This window comes from Ammodytes marinus (genome assembly GCF_949987685.1).
Source record: "Ammodytes marinus genome assembly, chromosome: 7".
Classification (NCBI taxonomy): Eukaryota; Metazoa; Chordata; class Actinopteri; order Uranoscopiformes; family Ammodytidae; genus Ammodytes; species Ammodytes marinus.
This window is the reverse complement of record NC_137211.1, coordinates 26,647,397-26,667,870: the sequence shown is the minus strand read 5'-3', so window position 1 is coordinate 26,667,870 and position 20,474 is coordinate 26,647,397. Positions and strand designations below refer to the sequence as shown.

At 40.8% G+C, this 20,474-nt stretch overlaps 2 protein-coding genes across 2 annotated transcripts in view; both read left to right on the top strand.

The window, feature by feature from the left end:
- Positions 1-13,888, top strand: part of LOC307252688 (SLIT-ROBO Rho GTPase-activating protein 3-like) — a 30,691-nt gene extending 16,803 nt beyond the window's left edge. Inside the window, exons 8-24 of the mRNA XM_080030428.1 lie at positions 1-11; positions 337-438; positions 641-826; positions 1,513-1,597; positions 2,374-2,401; positions 2,663-2,759; positions 4,374-4,434; positions 4,818-4,895; positions 5,539-5,667; positions 6,764-6,869; positions 7,583-7,810; positions 8,680-8,735; positions 8,905-9,076; positions 9,697-9,786; positions 10,329-10,436; positions 11,090-11,192; positions 11,989-13,888. The exon at positions 1-11 is cut by the window's left edge and continues 211 nt beyond it. Coding sequence (XP_079886554.1) covers positions 1-11; positions 337-438; positions 641-826; positions 1,513-1,597; positions 2,374-2,401; positions 2,663-2,759; positions 4,374-4,434; positions 4,818-4,895; positions 5,539-5,667; positions 6,764-6,869; positions 7,583-7,810; positions 8,680-8,735; positions 8,905-9,076; positions 9,697-9,786; positions 10,329-10,436; positions 11,090-11,192; positions 11,989-12,195 — 1,847 coding nt within the window. The 3' untranslated portion in view covers positions 12,196-13,888. The remainder of the gene's footprint in view (positions 12-336; positions 439-640; positions 827-1,512; positions 1,598-2,373; positions 2,402-2,662; positions 2,760-4,373; positions 4,435-4,817; positions 4,896-5,538; positions 5,668-6,763; positions 6,870-7,582; positions 7,811-8,679; positions 8,736-8,904; positions 9,077-9,696; positions 9,787-10,328; positions 10,437-11,089; positions 11,193-11,988) is intronic.
- A 3,314-nt stretch (positions 13,889-17,202) lies between these two features.
- On the top strand, positions 17,203-19,222 carry cav4b (caveolin 4b; the record flags this gene model as incomplete). The annotated part of the gene is made up of 3 exons (XM_080030487.1): positions 17,203-17,466; positions 18,014-18,201; positions 19,039-19,222. 3 exons carry the CDS (start codon positions 17,203-17,205, stop codon positions 19,220-19,222), a joined length of 636 nt encoding a protein of 211 aa, XP_079886613.1.
- Between the last annotated feature and the right edge of the window lie 1,252 nt (positions 19,223-20,474).

Here is a 20,474-nt window from a genome sequence, read left to right as displayed (position 1 = left end):
AGGGGGACCAGGTCAGAGCAGGCCCCAGATGATACTTTTTAACTAACTATCTTCTAAACTACTTTATTTATTTTATTTTTTATTTTTTTATTTTTTTTTAGATTTGGTTAGATTTTGAAAATGATCAGTGAATAATGTGACAAAATGGATGATTCATATTAAGAAGCCTACCGCATTGTTCTCCTGCCAAAAAAAAATAATTAAAAGTCAGCTGAAGAGATTGGTCTGAACTTCATGTATTCTTATCTTTCGTGTGTGTGTGTGTGTGTGTATGTGTGTGTGTGTGTGTGTGTGTGTGTGTGTGTGTGTGTGTGTGTGTGTGTGTGTGTGTCTCAGGTGTGTGAGGTGAGTGCAGAGAGCCAGGTGAGGTACGAGCTGGAGACCAGGTTCCAGCAGCTTCAGTCTCGACTCGCCGCCGTTACCTTGGAGACGGAGGAGGTCAGCGCAATATATATATTCTTACCTCGCCTGTTTCCATTATAATCTGTCTGTCTGTCTGTCTCTCTGTCTGTCTGTCTCATGTCTGTCTGTCTGTCTGTCTGTTTGTCTGTAAATAAGCAACAATGTTACGATTTCATAATATGAACCCTTTATAGAAAATTGCCTCAGCCAAATGTCTAAGATTCTTCCCATTTCTCAGGTCAGTAAAACCCTCAAAGCCACGCTCACGGCCCTGCTGGACAGTATGTGTGAAAGCGACTGTAACTCCGCCCCCGACGTACCCAGCAGCCTATCACACGAGCCCCCCGGAGGAAGCACCGCCCCCAAACTCACCCTTGCCAAGCGTCGGGCCAATCAGCAGGAGACAGAGACCTACTATTTTACAGTGAGTTATATTGCTGTTGGCTACAGGTGGATTTGTTGCTGGTACAGTATCTTCAAATATGTTTATGAAACCACAATAATATACAGCTCTGGACACATTTAAGAAACCACACTACATTTTTATTTTCATATTATTTATTAATATAGTAGTCTAATCTATAGGTTTAGAATGAAACGAAAATGTTCATATTACTCAAACACATAATTTCCTTTCATCTGACCTTTCTCTGACATGATTCAGCTTTTATACTTACATATTCAAAAATGTAACCATAACAGATGTGTGTTGGGAAGTGTTAATACACAGCCTAGGCTCTGTAAACCTGATGAGACACTGTCTCCTGACCTACTGACACAGCTCTGTAAACAGCTCACTGTCTATAGCTCAAAATAAAGGGGAATGTAATTTGGTTGCCAGTGATTCATTGGTTGATTGATTGATTGATTTAATGGTGTTGGTGGAAGAATGCAATGTTGTGCAGCCCTGTATTAATTGTATATAAAAAAGTGATGACGTTTCATGTTAAGATGTTAAAATTGCGAGAGTACCAGAAACTGCCTAAGCCATTGAGGATAATAATAATAATAATAATAATAATAATAATAATAATAATAATAATAATAATAATAATAATAATAATAATAATAATAATAATAATAATAATAATATACTATTTGATCTCTTAGAAAGTGAAGGAGTTCCTCATCAGCAGTTCTCTGAGCTTCAAACTTCAAGCCAAACATGACCTTCTACAAGATGCCATACAGAAAGGTACAGTACTTTGGACCCCAATGTTGCCCCTGTTGGAATGGTTGGGGGATCAGTGTGTGTGTTTGTGTGGCCTTTACAAATGATGCTCTGCTAAATTAAACTGTCTCTTTGGTTTTAAAGAGTTGCTCCAATGATTTAACATGGCCATTCTACAGTTTATCATTGTCAGGGGCTCGTCTTTTGATCAGTTGGATCAGAGATTGCATTGGGCTTGTTTTGCCAGTAGCAGCTAATGTAGCGCCAAAACCCTGCCAGGAAAGTTTGTTTTCATTCGGTTAAAGGAGAAGTCAGTGATATGGTCCTTTTAACTATCTTCCTGTCAGTGACTGCAGTTAGCAGTCCCCTCCCTCGTCCCTACGTCACCACCACATGAACACACAGCCATCTTCGGCAAATAGTGCCGTGATGGAGAGCAGAGAGTCATCATTCAGAGGCACAGAGACCCGCCTCTTTATAGCGCTCTGTCTCCTGATTGGATAAAAAACGAGCAGTATCCTCAAAATGTTACCTGGCAATTACTGCAAAGCTGAATGACTGGGATACCTGTGTTATTAACTGTGCATACTGTTTAAGTGATTTCTGTATGAATATAGAGAGATTTAACACATATATTAAGAAAAATATCACTTACCGGTACTTCTCCTTTAAGATAATATACCCTAGAAAATTCTTTGACTCACCCAAAGTGCACCTTTAAATAATGCAGCACATTGTTTGCACCCAAGAATCTCAACCAAGCCTTCTTTTCTCACTTGTTTTCTGTGTGTTTCTTCCAGCTGAGGCGGTGGAAAGTGACCCATCAAGGTAAACAGTGTATTTAAAACAAGCCAGGAACAATGAGAGTATGAGTGGGAGAGGGGTGGAGAAATGGAGAGATCAGAGAGGACAAGAGGGACTCCAATTGAACCCCAATGCTATTTCGGTCAACTTTCTGTTTTAAGTATGAATAGAAGATTGTTTTGGTAGCAGTAAAAAAAAAGTGCAAAGGATAACTGATAACAGCAATTCCCCCAAAAAAACAATAACAATGGCATTAAGCATTTTATATGTATTATATTTCACCAGAACGCAATGCGCTCGCTCAGTGCGTGTTCGGAAGTCCAGACCCGTATCCCAATTCTGCCACACACTCTTCACCACAGACATAGTCTCCTACATACAGGTAACAATCAAACACACACGCACGAACACGCACACACACACACACACACACAAATACCTGGTTTGATTTTGCTTGCTGCACTGCGCTGCTGTTTTAAGCCTCAAAGGGAAATGAAAAGATCTTGTGACACTGAAGCAGAATAATTCGTATGGGATTTTTTCAACACATGAACACAGTGACAGCGCCCCCCTCCCCCCTTTCCCCCCCTCGCCCCAGTATACTTACTGCTGCCTTGGTGTGTATGGTACTGCTTCTAGCTTATTGCTGGCTGTCTCTCTCCTTTTATATCTCTGCCTCTCTTGTGAAAGGGGATTAGAACGCTCTGGCCTCTTTGCTGCCTCCTCTCTCCACTCCTCTAGTGAGTGTGTGCGTGTGTGTGTGTGTGTGTGTGTGTGTGTGTGTGTGTGTGTGTGTGTGTGTGTGTGTGTGTGTGTGTGTGTGTGTGTGTGTGTGTGTGTGTGTGTGTGTGTGTGTGTGTGTGTGTGTGTGTGTGAGTGTGTGTGTGTGTGTGTGTGTGCTTCTGTGCGCCTCTTCCCACTGCTTCTTAATCTTAATTCCTCTTATTTCTTCTTCTCTGGCTTTTTTCTAATGTGTGCTCTCTCCCTGTCTGGTCTGTGCTGTGCTTTGGCTTGGTGCAGAAGAAGAAGGAGAATGTCTCGGACACAGGTACTGAACCCTGCCATTTGTGAATTTGTGACTGCTTCCATACTACTGCATGCAAGGCTGGTTGTTGTCTGAATTCTGGGTTCAGCAACCGGGGAGTTTTCATTCTACAGGGAAAAGTGGTGCAGATAGCCATAACAATTGTTAGTTTTGTGAAAAACATGAACTTTGGTATACCAAAGGCTAGATTTTTCAATATGGGACAAGCTCAAACTGTATCTCACTGTGTACAACATTTGGTGTTGACTGTGAGAAATAAAAAAATAAAAAATAGTTTTTCTTATTTTATTCATTTCAAGTTGGATGAAGGGATTGATTCCACTCTCATGTCCGTACAATAAATATACATTATATGAAGTTACCTCCAGTTTGCTAGTTAGGCTACTAGCTCATCTTGGTACAAAGACTGGAAGTGGGGGAAACATCTAGCCCGCCTCTGTCCAAATTGAACACACTTTTGTTCAAGTAACTCCCTGTGGAAACACCATTAACATTGATACCAGGGGACTACAGATGAAAAATAGCCTTTTGGCTAATTCTAGCATTTTTAACCCATCATCATCATGTGTTTTATTAATTTGCACTGTCCCCGTCTTAAATTAACTGAATTGAATTGAACCCCCACTTGTCTTTCCAGTTTGATATGGATTCAACTTAAAGACCACCGAGCCAGAGTAGCTGTAACTCACATTCAATGCACAAGATTCAACATATTCAGACATATTTTCCTAATAATCTTTGTTGACTTTTCCATGTGTAGTTAAACATTAAATATGAAATAAGACCTCAGTTTCCTCTGTTTAATAACTTTTTTCCTTGCATTTAATCCGACTTTACACATTTTCTTCCGCTTGTTGTGGTCCTTTCTATCGTCCTCCTCTTTCCTTCCTTCCTTCCTTCTCTCTCTCTCCCTCTCTCCTCTCATCCCTCCATCTCTCCGTCTGTTCTCAGAGCTCTGGGCAGCAGATTCCTGTGGTGGTTGAAAGCTGCATCCGCTTCATCAACCTTCACGGTAAGTCTGCTTTTATAATATAGCAATGATTTATGGTACTGTGAAGGTGGTGGTTGTTTGTGTATACTGTATACATATAAAGTAGCACAACATAATATAAAATGGGATCAAATTTGCTCTGAGTGGGATAAAAAACTCAAGGCTGCTCTACTTGTCCCTTTAACGTTATTTTTTTTCTATTATTATGATAATATAATACATTTTTTTTTTCTACTATTATTATAGACACATTTGTTTGCTTATATATATTACTTTGCATTCTGTTTATATAATGTGAATGTCAATGTAAACTGTGTGTGTGTGTGTGTGTGTGTGTGTGTGTGTGTGTGTGTGTGTGTGTGTGTGTGTGTGTGTGTGTGTGTGTGTGTGTGTGTCTGTCTCAGGCCTCCACCATGAAGGGATATTCAGAGTTCCTGGGTCCCAAAGGGAGGTGAACCACATCAGAGATGCATTTGAAAGAGGTAAACAAAAAAATAAAAATGAAAAACCTCCTCTGATGCAGAAAACAGTAAAGGTCATTGTTTGTCATTATTTTAATGAGCATGTGTTTTGGCTATAGATCGAACTCGGGTCACTGTTTTCATTGAGCCATCTCTAACCTCTGCACCTGGTTAACGTCTATTGAAATACTACTTTTAACTGTTCAGAAAATTTAGAGAAAAATTAGCTGAACAAGCCAGTGGATCCTTTACACATGACCCATAATTGTCCTCAATCCTCAGAGGTGGTGATTGGGCAAAAACTCTGGTATACTGTATCTTTTAGCTTGGCCGTATGCACCATCAGCATAATTAGGGAGTGGAATTTTTTTTTTTGTGAAAGAAAATACAGTCAAAATGCGATTCCCAAAGATTTGATATCCATCATTCAACTTATGTATGTGATTTTAAGGAACACAATTTTACCTTCGACTGTGATGTGTGTACTTTTTCTGCAACCATATTGCATCTATGAATTTTTTCGTGTTTCTGCACCAGAAAAGTGTACATAAGCTGTTCCACACACACACACACACACACACACACACACACACACACACACACACACACACACACACACACACACACACACATTCATCTAATGTGTGTATTTCCCTGCCTGTAGGGGAAGACCCTCTATCGGACAGTGAGTGTGACCTGGACTCGGTGGCCGGTGTGTTGAAGCTGTACTTCAGGGGCCTGGAGCCACCCCTCTTCCCTTATGACAGCTACTCTCTGCTGCTGGAGTGTGTCCGTAAGAAAGCCCTCTGTAAAACCTATGTGTGTGTGTGATCTGATCATGCACTGTAGTGATGTACAGTGTGTATCATTTTCTAGATTCATATTCTACCTTGGTTCATACACAGTGGCATGTGGCTAAACCCTGTTGCATATCGTCGCTGACTGGCAAAAACATTGTCTGTCCAAAACAGTCATTAATAAAAAAATACATACAATATATATATTTTTAAACAAATCAACTGTGCGTCATCAATTCACAAGCTCTTATTAATACTTTACTTTAGCTAAAACTTTATGAAACCCACACACAGACGTGAAGTGTGAAATGCAGACGCGAAGGCAGAGCAGTACAGCCCTACACAGTTGGTTGTTGCTTGACTGATGCTTCAGACATAAAGCATTTTGTTGAGGGAATTCTCACCAAAAAAGACATGTACTGTTGTTGTGTTATGTCTCTCACTGTCCCCTTGATATTCCTTTAAGCTAATCAAGGCTAGGAACCTGCCTTGTTTGAGTTGTTTACTCCCCATGGATACTTAAGATATCCCATGAGTGGCCCAAATAAATCAACACAAAACAACCCCGCCTCAGTAGCTTAAACTATTTGTCGCAATGTTTATTTAAAGGTACACTATGCAGTTTCAAGGTAGGGGGATTTGTTTACATTTTCTGAGCCTGCAGTTAGTTTACAAAAACATATTTTCACTACATTGAAACGTTTTTATATAAGAATAATTCTATCAGGCCCCCTGGAACCAAATATAAGACAGGTAAATGTTTGTGAACAAAACCGTGGGGCCCTGCTTCTGTTAACAGCAACAGTGAAACAGTAACTTTTCAGGTATAGCTTTTCTATCTTCAGACAGTGTTCCAGGGATCCAATTTTCCTGCGAGGAAGGTTTGTTTATTCAGTTATGACAATACAACTTAGAAAATGTTCACTTCTCTGACACACCCAAAGTTACATAGTGCACCTTTAAGTCAAAATTTGTGTTTGATTTGTGACTTTCCACCGGTAGAAACTGTAACTGCTGTATTTAAAACTTGTTATTTAGTAGGTAAAGGACTTTCTTGACATCTTGTTCCTCTCTCGTCTCTGTGCTGTCCAGAAATTGAGGATGAGACAGAGAAAGCCGCACAGATCAACGCAATCATCTCCACCTTCCCCCGGCCTCTCCGCATCGTGCTGCGTTACCTCTTCGCATTCCTCAATCAGTAAGCTTTACAGCGTTATCAAGTATGGCATGTTAGTTTAGTTTATTAGTGTATTTGTCATGTACAAAATAACATTAATCTCACAGAGAAAAGATGCATTGCACCAGATTATAGCAGTTTGCTCATTTCCATCTGCAGTCTCTGTGCAGGTCAACACAGAATACAATAACAATATACGATATATATACATATCACATCACTATATGGCACCCATGAAATCTTCATTTCAAAATTACACTGAGATAAAAATTACACCGAGATAAAACTCAGAATTACACTGTCACTATTAGATAAAACTATCACTATTAGATCACTTCTTATATCTATGGCCATGAAATTTAATACGGATTGGCAAAACAATTACTATGTAATTAAATTGCCTTCTGTGTGTGTTTGTGAGTGTGTGTGTGTATTACTCATGTTGTGGGGACATTTTTCTATTCACAGTTATATTTTGGGGACTTGCATTTCTTTAGGGGACAAGATGGAAGTCCCCATAACGTAAATAATTACATTTTAGGGTAAAGACTTTTTTTAAGGTAAGGTTTCACTTAGGTTTGGGTTAAGGTTAAGGTTAAGGTTCAGGTTAAGGTTAAGGTTAAGGTTAGGGTGGGGTAAGGGTAACTCTATGTAATGTCCTCGGAAGTGATGAAAACATGACTGACTGTGTGTGTGTGTGTGTGTGTGTGTGTGTGTGTGTGTGTGTCTCCCAGTGTGTCTCAGTACAGCGATGAGAACATGATGCAGCCCTACAATCTGGCGGTGTGCTTCGGCCCCAGCCTGCTGAGAGGGCTGGAATCTGACGACGCTGTCGCTAGGCAACCGCAGGTCAACGATCTGGTCAAAACCATGATCCTCCAACACGACGTCATCTTCCCCGGCCAATCAGAAGTGCCGGGCCCCATCTACGAGAAGCACATGACCCTGGAGCAGGAGTACTGGTGAGAGGAGCAGTCCATAGCCATAGAAATGGATACAAAATGTAGTAGAATAATCAGTCAACATTTGAACTTGTATTTTACTGTACAATAATCAAAATGGAGGGTAAGAAAAGCTAAATAAAAAGCATTTTGTTAGTTAAAGCTGTTAAAAAGTTAAAGTTAAGAATTCTAGTCTGAAAAAATGGTCTTGATGCAATCGGAGTTTTTCGTTGAATGAAGCTACATTCTAACATTATTAATGTTTAAACATATTAAATATAATATAATCTCTCCGTGCAGTCCTGTCCTTGGAGGACTTGACGGGGGTCACAGCCTCACATTGCTACAGAGGAGATGTGTGGGTCATGTTTTTCGGAGTTAAAGACTCTCCAAGTACATAGAGCAGTTTCCCCCTTAGCCCCTCTTACATGGCTCATCCTATTCAAACAGAATGTCATGCCCCGCCAAAGGCCTTTTTTTCTGTGCAGCTCACAATACTGTGTGTCAAAACTGTTTAATACTATTAAGCTGATGATTACTAAAAATGAAAACAAGCCTGCAGCCTGTATAGACAGCGACCATGAACATCTTTAAAACCACCAAAATCCTGTTTCCTTCAAGAGCATTTACATAATGTACATTTTGTTTCTCTTTTTTTTTTGTAAATGTATTTTTTTTGTGTACATGTATAAATCATATTCACCTTTGCTTTCTCTAGATCTAGAACATGGAGGCCAGCAGGGTTAGTATGCCCTATGTGAAATTGCATAAGTGAAGAAAAGAATTGTGCAAAGGCAGCCTGTGGTATGACAGTTGGTCCGTGTGTCCAACAGAAGAGAAACTGTTGTGCATGACTCACAAACATTCTCCATTTTTTTATTTGTCTGCAGTGAACCAATCACAGAGGAGGGGGACGGAGAGGCCGAGCACCTGCCCAGTGAGGACGGTGAGTGTATGCGCGCACACACACACACACACACACACACACACACACACACACACACACACACACACACACACACACACACACACACACACACACACACGGATTAATTCATAAGAAAGTGCCTGAGTTGTGTGTGAACGGTATTGCGTGTTTGCCTGTGTGTGTACAGAGTGGGAGGCGGTGGCTATGTTCGACTACGTGGCCAGGTCTCCAGCAGAGCTGTCCTTCAAGCTGGGAGAGCTTCTCATCCTTCACAGCAAGGCCTCCTGTGATTGGTGGAGAGGGGAAGTGGGCGGGGTCAAGGGCCTCATCCCTCACAAGTACATCAGCATACTGGAAGGGTGAGTGACGGACAGTTTTAAATGACCAAACATTACAGCCAAGTTTAGAACCGTTGTAAAGCTGATGTTTACTTGAAGCGGATGTAGACCTGGCTTCTGTCTCGGCACAGTAGATTTCATTTGGCTCTTGGCTCCTATAATTTCTGTATTTAAATTAAAAATAGTGTCTCTAAATTAAAAAGTCAACACATTTTTTCATGGTGCCCTGAATTAATCAATATGGTATCATAGCCTACAAAAAAAGGAATAGTTTGACTAATTTTCTTTCTTGAATGAAGATAGACGAAAAGATAGATTTTCGGCCTGATTAATATGCCGCTAGAGTCAGGAGATAGTTAGCTTAATTTAGATCAAAGGGGAAGTTAGCGATTCTGGGGAACACTTGCTATCAAATCAGTTTTTGTCAAAATCAGTGAATATCTCCTCATGATCCGCTTACCTGTCCGTACTGTGTGTGCATACTGATGCAGCCTAGGCTCTTTAAACTGGTATATGAGCAAAGGGTATGTAAACAAAGGGGCCCACCGTAGGAAGCTAGCAACATGCCCGTTTACAGAACCTAGTATCCAGTCTACAGTGTAATCTAGGTTGAAATATATCTCTCTGTTCTTCTCCCTCAGGTCAGAGCGAGGGAAGAGAGACGAAGGAGGAGGAGGAGGCAGCACTGGAAACCTGTCAGTAGAAGATCCACAGACGGAGAACACAACTCGGTATACACACACTCACAAACAAGCACGCACACACTCATACAGGTTGTGTATTATTCATGTTGTGGGGACATTGCATAGATTTACCCATGGACCCTAACCCTAACCCTCCTGGTGACTTGCCCTAACCATAACCAATACTTGCCTAACCCTTACCCTTACCCTAACCTCAACCTAAACCTGAGTTAACCTTACCTTAAAGCAAGTCTTCACCCTAAAATGTAATTATTTGTGTTATTACGACTTCCATGTTGTCCCCAAGGAAGGCACATCCCCACAATATCACTGTTAACAGAAAAATGTCCCCACAACATGAGGAATACACACACACACACACACACACACACACACACACACGCACGCACACACTGCAACATGTGAATGTATTCACACAAACACACACATGTAGCATAGCTGTATACACACACGGTTATGAATAGTTCCCTTTCACATTATTGCTCACAGTAACACAGGTGTACAGGCTCTGACTGGCACATGAAAGCACTCGACACACAGTCACAAGGTTTTGGTGTACGTCTTGACAGGATGCGGGTGAACAGTGACAGCGCTTCGTTGCCGGGGAGACAGAGAGGAAGTGAAGGGAGCCCAAATCGAAAGCAACCAACCTCCCCTGCCACACGACACTTGCCAGTGTAAGACTGATACACACACCTCACACACAATGTACAACTTATAGAAATACTTATCACTCAAAAACATGTAAAGCGTCTTTAGATACTCAGGTAATCTTCAAAACAATTTGAATATCAATTAAAAGTTTTTTTTTTCTTTTCGTAATTGCATTCAACAAGTTAAACTTTCATTTATTCTAGATACCATACTTTTCAGCTGCTCGACATTCCTGTTTTATTAATCCGTTTTTAATGGTTTTTATGTAATATTCTAATATTTTATAATACTGGATTTTTTTTTTATTCCAGGAGCTGTGGGGCGTTAACATCACAATCAGATTTTTGAATGAACTTTTCCATATCAAATTTTTTTTAGACAAACCTGTATAAATCATCTTTAGATACATGTGGTGAATTTTAAAAATCTATACGTTTTAGCATCAATCTTAATCAATAAAAAGCTGTGCAGGACTCAAAACGCTGACACCGTCTTGAGGAAGTCCAGCTCTGTGGTTGAGTGGAAGTGTACAATCCATATAGTTGTTATCAAAGTCTTTGCTCGGGTCAGATCACATTTAAATGCATTACCTCATGGCCATGATACCCTGCTGTCTCTCTTTCACTCGCTTCCTAAACAAATTCACTTCAACCTCTGTTACCTTTTTGTCATTCAGGTCTCAGGAGAGAAGACACACCCTGGACACTGTGAGACAGGCAGGCTTCAAACCCACAGACAGGCCTCCACTCGGCCCGGGAGAGAGACCGGCAGTGGACAAGGTAAGCCCTTCATCCAACTGTATAAACACACGGTTAGGCCCTCAGCTATTTACATATTGGGTGGACCAACTTACTTTAAATTCAGTGGACTCAATCAAATTGTGTCATATAAATGTTGATGCTGGAGGAGGATGCTGAGAGCACATTTAGGCTTTATTTCTCTGCCGACTACAACCCAGAACATGGACCCATGCAAAAGCTACAGCTTGAAATGGGCCTCAGATGTGACGTTTGGATGATATTAACTTGTACACTAACTATATTATCTGATCAACCTATTACGAGTTTTATTTGCACGCAATCAGCAGCTCATTGTAACCTTGCTTGTGAGGCTGTTTTGATGAATTAAGCCTGCTGGTTAAATAACTATAGATAACAACAACACAACAGTTTGTTCTGCTTTGTCTAATGTGCTGACAGTGCTGAAGCTCACATCCTGCAGTGTCGTGGTGACAAAGGCTAAAGATAACACACACACTTATGATACAGTCACCCCGGTTTGAATGGAAATCTATATAATCACACTTCTCTTCTTTTCCGTGAATGATGTTTTTGACCTGAACAAGGACTGCACTTAATTTCGTTGTACTTGTTACAATGACAATTAACTATTAACTATTCCTTTAATAATGTGTATAATAAATATATGTGTGTGTGTGTGTGTGTGTGTGTGTGTGTGTGTGTGTGTGTGTGTGTGTGTGTGTGTGTGTGTGTGTGTGTGTGTGTGTGTGTGTGTGTGTGTGTGTGTGTATGTGTGTGTGTGTGTGTGTGTGTGCGTGTGTGTGTGTTTCCTCAGGACATGATCAGCCGTCAGATGAACTCCGTGTTTAAGGAGCTGCTGTCCCGGCAGCCTTCTACCGTGCAGCCGCCCGGCAGCCTGGCCACCCTCCCCCCTCCCTCCTCCACCTCCACCTCCTCTGCCTCGCTGCCTCAAGCCGCCCCCACTGCCAAGAAAGTGGGCTTCGGCCTGAGAGGACGGGCCCTCTTCAGACCAGTGGACTAAAAGTTAACTATCGGTTATATTGTTTGACGATTCTACATTGGGTGAAGATCTTGATTTATTTTTTTCGAAAAGATGTATAATATTTGTGCCATCTCATAGTGCCACTAGTCTCAGTGCCGTGTTACTGTACTGTCCAGTGTGTCCGTTCGTTTTTTTCTTTTTGGTTTGTTGGGAGAATCAGGGAAAATGACCAGTGAAATGACCAAGACTGACAATTTAAAAGTGGTTGACGTGATGCTTTCAAGACATTCAAAGATTTAAGATGCCCCCTAGTGGCAGATCTGAGGACAGGTCACCTTTTAAAATGTTGGGTTTATTTAAAGAAAAGAAAAAAGAAAACTGATCCGGGGCCGGAGTGCCTTCACGTCTTTTACTCTTCATATTTATTTCACTTGAAAAAGACCAGATAGGTTTTTGAACTCTGCATATTGTGTTTAACAAATATATCTTTTTATGGAACCCCAAACATTATTGTTCAATATTAAAGAATGAAACTATGAAATGAATAATCAAATAAATAAACTGTAAATATATATATATAAAAACACCAACATTTTGTGAAACAATTGAGGAAATCAACTCATTATCAAGATTATGTCATTATTACATATCGTTATACGATCATTTTAATAAATATTTTCTAATTTCATTATGGGCATTTTTTTATTTTTTCAGAATGACATTTTGCAAAAAAACTGTTTATTTTATGATTTAATTTTCTTTAACAGTTTGATTTCTTAATTTCACTTTACTGTTTAATTTTACGCTGTTGTTGCAGAAACTAACATTTGCTAAACAGGCAGCAGTTGTTGAGCTTGCTAGTGCCATTATGAAATAAGAGTGTATTAAAATGCCCTATAAAACTATATCCGTCTAAAGTTATTCCATCACCTATTATAAAATGTTGTATATTTGTGATGAAATAACAATTCATAATTGTTGAGTACAATCTGATGCTTTAATTGTATCAAAATGTGATTAATTTGAGATATAATAGGCTACAGAATTTATTCATGTGAATATTTATTTCATCATTATTTATTTAATATTGAACATATCTGGGGTCTCCACAGAGCTAGGAAAAAAACTGTAAGCAGTGTGTTGAATACTTTATAACAGCATGCAGCATTAGCACACAATGGTTGACAAACACATTCCCCTTCATATGTGATACACTGGCCTGACACACGGGCCCAAAAACTCAGGGCTTTTAGCAGAGTTAGTGCTGGGCTAACTCAGGTTTGGCTTTGTAAGATGTACGTAAGAGTTTCTCACTCAGGCTTTTGATTTGCTGGAAACTGTGCCCTTTGCCTCAAGAGCCAAAATGGCCGCCCATCACATCAGAGAGGATTCAGCCACTTGCTCTGGTTTAAAACTGTGAATGCGACAGCAAACGTTTTTGGAGACGCAATGGAAACTCTTTGTCTCATTAATCCACACTTTATGGCCCCCTTACATCTACAGTAGCACCTGCAGGTCCTACTCAAATGTGTGTGTTTCTGGATTTTCTTTTCCAGATTGGTGTACAATTACTTTAACCATTTGAAATGGTTGAACATATGGCATATCTCCCCTCTGTCTTGTTTCAGTACTGGAAACATAGAAGTAGAATCATTTTTTTTTTAAATGATTCTACTTCTTTGATTTAAACACCCTGCTATTCCGATCACTGTTTGATGACGTCACTAAATTTACTGTGTCCAGTTGTGTATGTGGTAAAAACAAAATACAATAAAGATGATTAAGTGATGAATGATCAAAAAGGGGTTGTCCGTGTATTTAAACTGCATTACTGACTGTATGTAAGGAGTGGATGCAAAGACATTGGGCTATTTCCCCAAAGCTTTTCAGCTCTCAAGACTGTATTTATAGAGTTATGAAATATTCCGTCACCACTGTGTCCCTAAGTGCTCCACAGCACTGGAATAAGCACATTGACTAAGTGAGACGGCCCAGAGGGGTGCTGCTGCAGCTGAGCTCAGCTTCTCTGTGTAAACTAAAATTAAGGTCAGCAGTTCATGCATCATACTGAATTATCATTGCATGTTCATCAATATCATGATCATAAATTAGTTATGAAGTTATTAAGCTGATTGATGGGGTCTACGGCCGCGCCGGGCGCGCACACATATTTTGATTAATATCTCCCTGAAGATATGGCTGAAAAATAAAATTAAAACATCAACTCAAACTACAGGTCCTCCTGTTTCCGGGGAATGTGCTTGCGATACTGTCCGTCCCTTGGCTTAGAAAACACCGTGAGAAGCAAGACCCAGAAGCTCCCCAGCTACCACTTAACTTGTAAATAGTGCATATTATATACATAGTATGAAAGTAGTTTGTTATTATTGTTTTTATATTTACCTAATGGTTTGTTTGATAACTGTTTTGTGATGCTTCCTCTTTTATTAGTATACATCCCATGAATCATCATATTTGGTTCAAAGTCTTCATTCAGTCTAATTTCCTAATGTTTTTTGAAAGTAGAGACAACATTTCTACCAAAAAGCGTCTTGACTAAATTTCATATTAGTCATGTTTTGTGCACTTCCCTACTGTGTTTTGGAAAATGTCCACTGCATTTTTGAAGCTAAGGCTTAGGAGAAGGAATTTCAAGAGCCAAAACAACTCAACAGGATGACTAAAGGTTCTTCTTTCTCACAAATTTCCAGGTTTTTCAAAAATCGCAATTCATTTTTCAGCATTTAAGCCAATTATTTATAGACACAATGATCTAGGACATAAGTAGACCTCAGAAAACAAAGCCCTAATGTGTTCTGAACATTTCCATATAAAACACTTTGGTATAATATATCTTCTTGCACATTTAAAATTGTTTTTTATAGAAGTATGTCAAATCAGAGAAAATACCCTTAGACCTCAGAGGGTTTTAATGATTTTTATGTATAACCTCAGTTCATCCCTATGTTTACGTGCATAGGGATGTACATGACATCCCTACAGCTGACTGAGTGGCAGTCACACATCGGGACACCAATCCTCCCTTTTAATGGCTTGTAGCAATATTCTTCTACTTCTTTTAGCAAACAGATCTTCTTCTTCTTTTTCTTCTTCTTCTATTTCTTAAATATTTTCCATCCGTATTTTTGGCGGTATAGGCTCAGTTAATAGTACAACAACTGCTCGTAATATCTGCTTTGCTACTTGGCTCCGGAGTTGGCTTTCTGCCCCTTTTGTATGACGACCCCGCCCACGTCCAGGAGGTACTTGCTACCAGAACCGAGTTGAGCTGAGTTGAGTCGAGTAGAGGTGCGGTGGAAAAGCGCCATTAGCCATAGGCCTAAAGGTCGGGAACCTGCGGTTTATAAAAAGTTAAGCTTGAAAATGTCTTATTCGGATATTGACTTTGGTGAAGATCAATTATTTTTGATAAATTAATGTAATGATAAATTCCGAAATTCCCTTCCACTAACATCCACCTGTAAATCTGACCTCTGCAATAACACAGCCTGCCATCCTCACACTGGGCACATTTCAGCCAATATCTGAAAACCACTTATTGATTTGATTGTGGCTTGTTAACAATGTGAAACATATTTTTCATCTCGACTGTAAGTCAAGTTATTTTAGAGCAATAAGCAACATTAGTGCACGTTGCAATACACTGTTAATATTTAAGGGGAAAAAGAGAGAGACAGCTGAGCCACTGCCTTCCCTGGATCCAGCCCTGCCCTCCGATGCCACCCTGCCAAAACCTCTTGACACCCTGTTTAATAACTGTCCACATCTGCCAAGTGTACCCTGACTCATCACTATGTTCAATGCAGAGTCCTGGAATTCATTGAAAGTGTGTGAGTGTGTTTCATTGTTTCAGCTTCTGTGTTACAACAGCACCAAGTGATGTAACGCGATCTGCAAGACCCATCCCCGCCTCCTAAAATAACCCCGTTCCCACAGCCACCCAACACACACACACACACACACACACACACACACACACACACACACACACACACACACACGAGTACGAGGCACTCTAGGCTATACCACATTAGCACTTGTGCTGTTCTAAGTCAGTGGCAAGTGACTGTGTGTTCCCTTAAGCCAAAGCAGCTCTGAGGGGACATTGTGATTAAAGAGGTGGAACTGATCTCATTGACATTTGAGATTAACACTCTCCACAGCCCCTGTCTCTCTACTAAGGGTCTCAAACAAGATTAAGATAGTCCCTTAAGTTAAGGTAAGTGTGACATGATTCCTCATTTCTACTGTTGCTGGATCGGCTACCATCATTTCTCCACACGGATCTGAGTGACAAGTTTGTCCCCTCGCAGCAACCTGTTTCATTTAAATTGTATTTATCAAGTCCGGTTCATCAAAGTTGATTTCAACAATTTCTAATCAACTGTTTGGAAGATAAGAACACGGAAACACAACGATTATACTATTATGCAGTTGTACTTTGGTTCACTTCAGAATGACCAGTTGCTATTTACAGATTTTTTTCGGTGTGGCTTCTTATTTTGGGGCGCTAAAGAACAGGTGGTAGTGCCAGCGCTCGGCTCGCTGTTACACTCTACTTGGCTGCAATCTGCTGCAGGAGTGTATTTGTGTATGTGCGTGTGTGTGTGTGTTTGTGTGAGTGTGTGTGATTTTTTTTTTATCAAGGTGTAGAACCACGTGAAAGGGTCGTCCTCACAATGGGGCAAGTAATCATAGCCCAATAACACAAATAGACATTCCCCTCAGTGGGCTTTATTTTCTATACAGGATGTGTGTGTGTGTGTGTGTGTGTGTGTGTGTGTGTGTGTGTGTGTGTGTGTGTGTGTGTGTGTGTGCATTGGTTTACTGTATACGTGCGTGTGTGTGTGTGTGTGTGTGTGTGTGTGTGTGTGTGTGTGTGTGTGTATTAGGTCAGACAGATGTTGCAGGCAGGTTTTCCCCATATGTTTAACTATGTGTGTGTTTGTGTGTGTGTGTGTGTGTGTGTGTGTGTGTGTGTGTGTGTGTGTGTGTGTATGTGTAAACTCCCCCTCAGTCTGCGTCATGATGATGGTGAGCGATGACTGTCTGGTGGAGTGTAAGATCCACGATGACAGCGACACAGAGGAGGGGGACGCAGAACAGATGACCACTCCTCCACCGCCTCCAGAGTTTGCCTCCAAAGCCCCGACCCCGGCACCCATATCTCCCAGCCCAGCCCCCAACTCTGCACCCCCTACGCCCACACCCACACCCTCACCCACACCCACACCCACACCCCCTCCTCCAGCCAACAGGGACCCTCACGGCATCAACCGGCACCTTAAGGTTCTCTTTCCTCCTTCTCCTCTCTATATGAATACATTCTCCCCTCATGGTGTCTCTGCTATTTGACGGTGCTTCACATTTCTATGCATTTTTAACACTGGATTTTAAATGAATTGACCATGCCCAGTATGATGTGTCCATAATAAACACTTCCCCTATACGACAATGAGCAGCACTAGCTAGAGTGCATGTTTGGGCATGCATTACATACAAGCTAAATGCTATCGATAACTTAAAGGTGGAGTCACCGATTCTGGAGAACGCTTGTTGTCGAAATCACCTTTTGTCAAAATCAGTGACCATCTCCTCACTATCCGCTACCTGTGTGTGTGCGTGCGGGTAAAAAAATCCAGTGTTAATACAGACATAGGTAACAGATTGTGAATAGATACATTCACATGTTTTGACAACAAGCAATCTCCGGAATCGCTGACCCCACCTTTAATGAAATACTTTTGAAATCAGATACTTTTGTACATTTACTCAAGTGGTTTGGTAATGTAACTGTATTTGTACCAGCCTCTATATTTGTTCCCTGTGTGTCTAGGTTGAGGTCAGTGACGTGCTGGCAGAGCCCACCAGCCCTCGCAGCATAGACCAGGTCTGGCTCTACAGTGTGGTTGGCTTTGAGACGACTCGTGTCTGGACATACCGCTGTCTCTCCTTGTTGCTGGCTGTGCCCTTGGCTCTCCTTCTGGGTATTCTTCTGGCCATCCTCGCCTGCCTACACGTCTGGTATGTATAGCATGATGCAGTAACACATGCTCCCTCATGTACAGTATACAGGCTGTCACTTGACTTGACGCTTCAGGTGGAATTTTTTAGAAAAGTATGATTATCATTAGCACAGTTAGACTATTTGGGCATTCACTTAATACAGCCTTTTCCTCCATGCCTGGCAAAGGAATAATATGTCACCTAACCCCAAACCACAACTACTCTAGCACTTAAATGTGGCACATTGTAGTTTGGCTCATTTGAAGCTATACTGTACTTACGTGATTCTTGCTGTTCTGGTTTGTTTCTTTATTGTTGAAAGCACCAATTGGAAGTCGCTTTGGATAAAGTGTCAGCTAAATGTAATGTAATGTCTTCATTAGTCAGATTCAGACAGAGCTGTCGGTTTCCCTCTCAGTATGTTGGCTAACAAGCTAACATCCCAGACATGTATACATTTTTTTTTTAAATCATTGATTATTACCAATGGTGAGAAGTTTAGAGATGATGTCATGGGTTAGAATAGCACACCAGTTCCTACTCCCTGTCCGAACAAAGGTGACTTTGCACGATTCACACCTCTAAGTTGACTAAACTACAGTCTTTCCTCACATAATACATTTTTTTTTCTTCTCTTCTGTCCTCACAGATAGATAACTCTCTCTCTCTCTCTCTCTGTGTCCCGCTGTGTCTCTTTATGTGTGTTGTGCACTTTTATGTATGTATGTTTTAAAAGTGCTATATAAATAAAGCATTACTTACTTATTGTCTCTCTCTCTCTCTCTCTCTCTCTCTCTCTCTATCTCTCTCTCTCTCTATCTCTCTCTCTCTCTCTCTCTCTCTCTCTCTCTCTAGGTTTGTGGTGCCTTGCATCCAGCTGAGCAACACTTTCCTGCCATGCCTGCGCTCCTTGTGTTTGTGTACAGTTAACAGTTTTATCTCTCCGTTCTGCGCGTCCCTTGCTCTCTGCTGCAGTCAAATCGCCATTTCTCTCTCCAACAAGGACTGGCATCCAATCAAAGACCAAGAGGCTGTATGAATGTGTTAGTGAGTGAGTGTGAGTGAGTGAGTGAGTGCGTGCGTGCGTGCGTGCGTGAGTTAGTGGAAGTGTGTGTGTGTGTGTGTGTGAGTGTGTGTGTGTGTGTGTGTGTGTGTGAGTGAGCGAGCAAGTGAAAGTATTTTTGTTTAAATTTGCATAGGGGAGAACGGGGTAATCTGAGCCACTTTTTACATTTGCTCCCCTCTAAGCAAGCTAAAATGATTTATCACTCAAATTTACACATTTCCCATTAATTCAGGATGTTTCCTAGAAATGGGCATTAGCAGAATTTTTTCAAGACAAAGGGCAGTGAAAATATGATTGTTTAAAAAAAAGTTGTCATGTGGCTCACTTTACCCCAGCTGTGGGGTAAACTGAGCCAGACCAGGAAAATCAAGAGGGTAAAGTGAACCAGCTGGGGGTAAACCACTTTCGACTCTGAAACTACCATAACAACACATATTGTAACAGTTATAATCCTGAAAGCTAGCCACACATTCCAGAACTAATGTCGGACTAGTAAAAGAATGATGGGGTTTGGTCAATTAAGCAAAGCTAATTTTCTAAACACTTGAAAGTAACTCTGAACAAAATCAAATACAACATATTATAATTCAAAAGGTTTTATTAAGATTCAAATGAAAGATAGAACCAGTTAGATTAGAACACAGTCTGGGGGTCAGAAAACAGGACCCTTAGAGCCAGCTTGTGTCTGGGGGTTAATACATAGGAAAATCAGAACCAGCGAGAACAGCCTGGGACTCAGAACACAGGAGAAGACCCAACTGGATTATAACATCAGCCTGTCATACTCTACAACTAGGCCTACTCTACATTCCAGCCCTGAAGGTTACAGGGAAAGATGAGAAGGTGCTCTTTCCGTGTGGTTGCCCCAGGTCGTCTTCCTGGTGTATTTCCTTGGCATGATGGCTTTTCTACAATGTGTATGACATGTAATATTACATTAAAATATGTTTAAGACTAAACTTAACTTGTGCCTCATGGTGGGGGAAAGTGAGACTGTGGCTCACTTTCCCCCACAGCATTTGGCTCACTTTCCCCCACCACCACAATTCGAGAAAAAACTACCTCTCTTAGCATTTCAGGCTAATCTTCAGTTATCAGCATCACATGATTTCATATGTTGGTAGTTCATCAACACGTATGATAGAAGTTTTTCTACGTGAATACATTTGCTTTGGCACAACAGCTGATTAAGTTGACAGCAAGACAATTTACTTTTACATGCAAA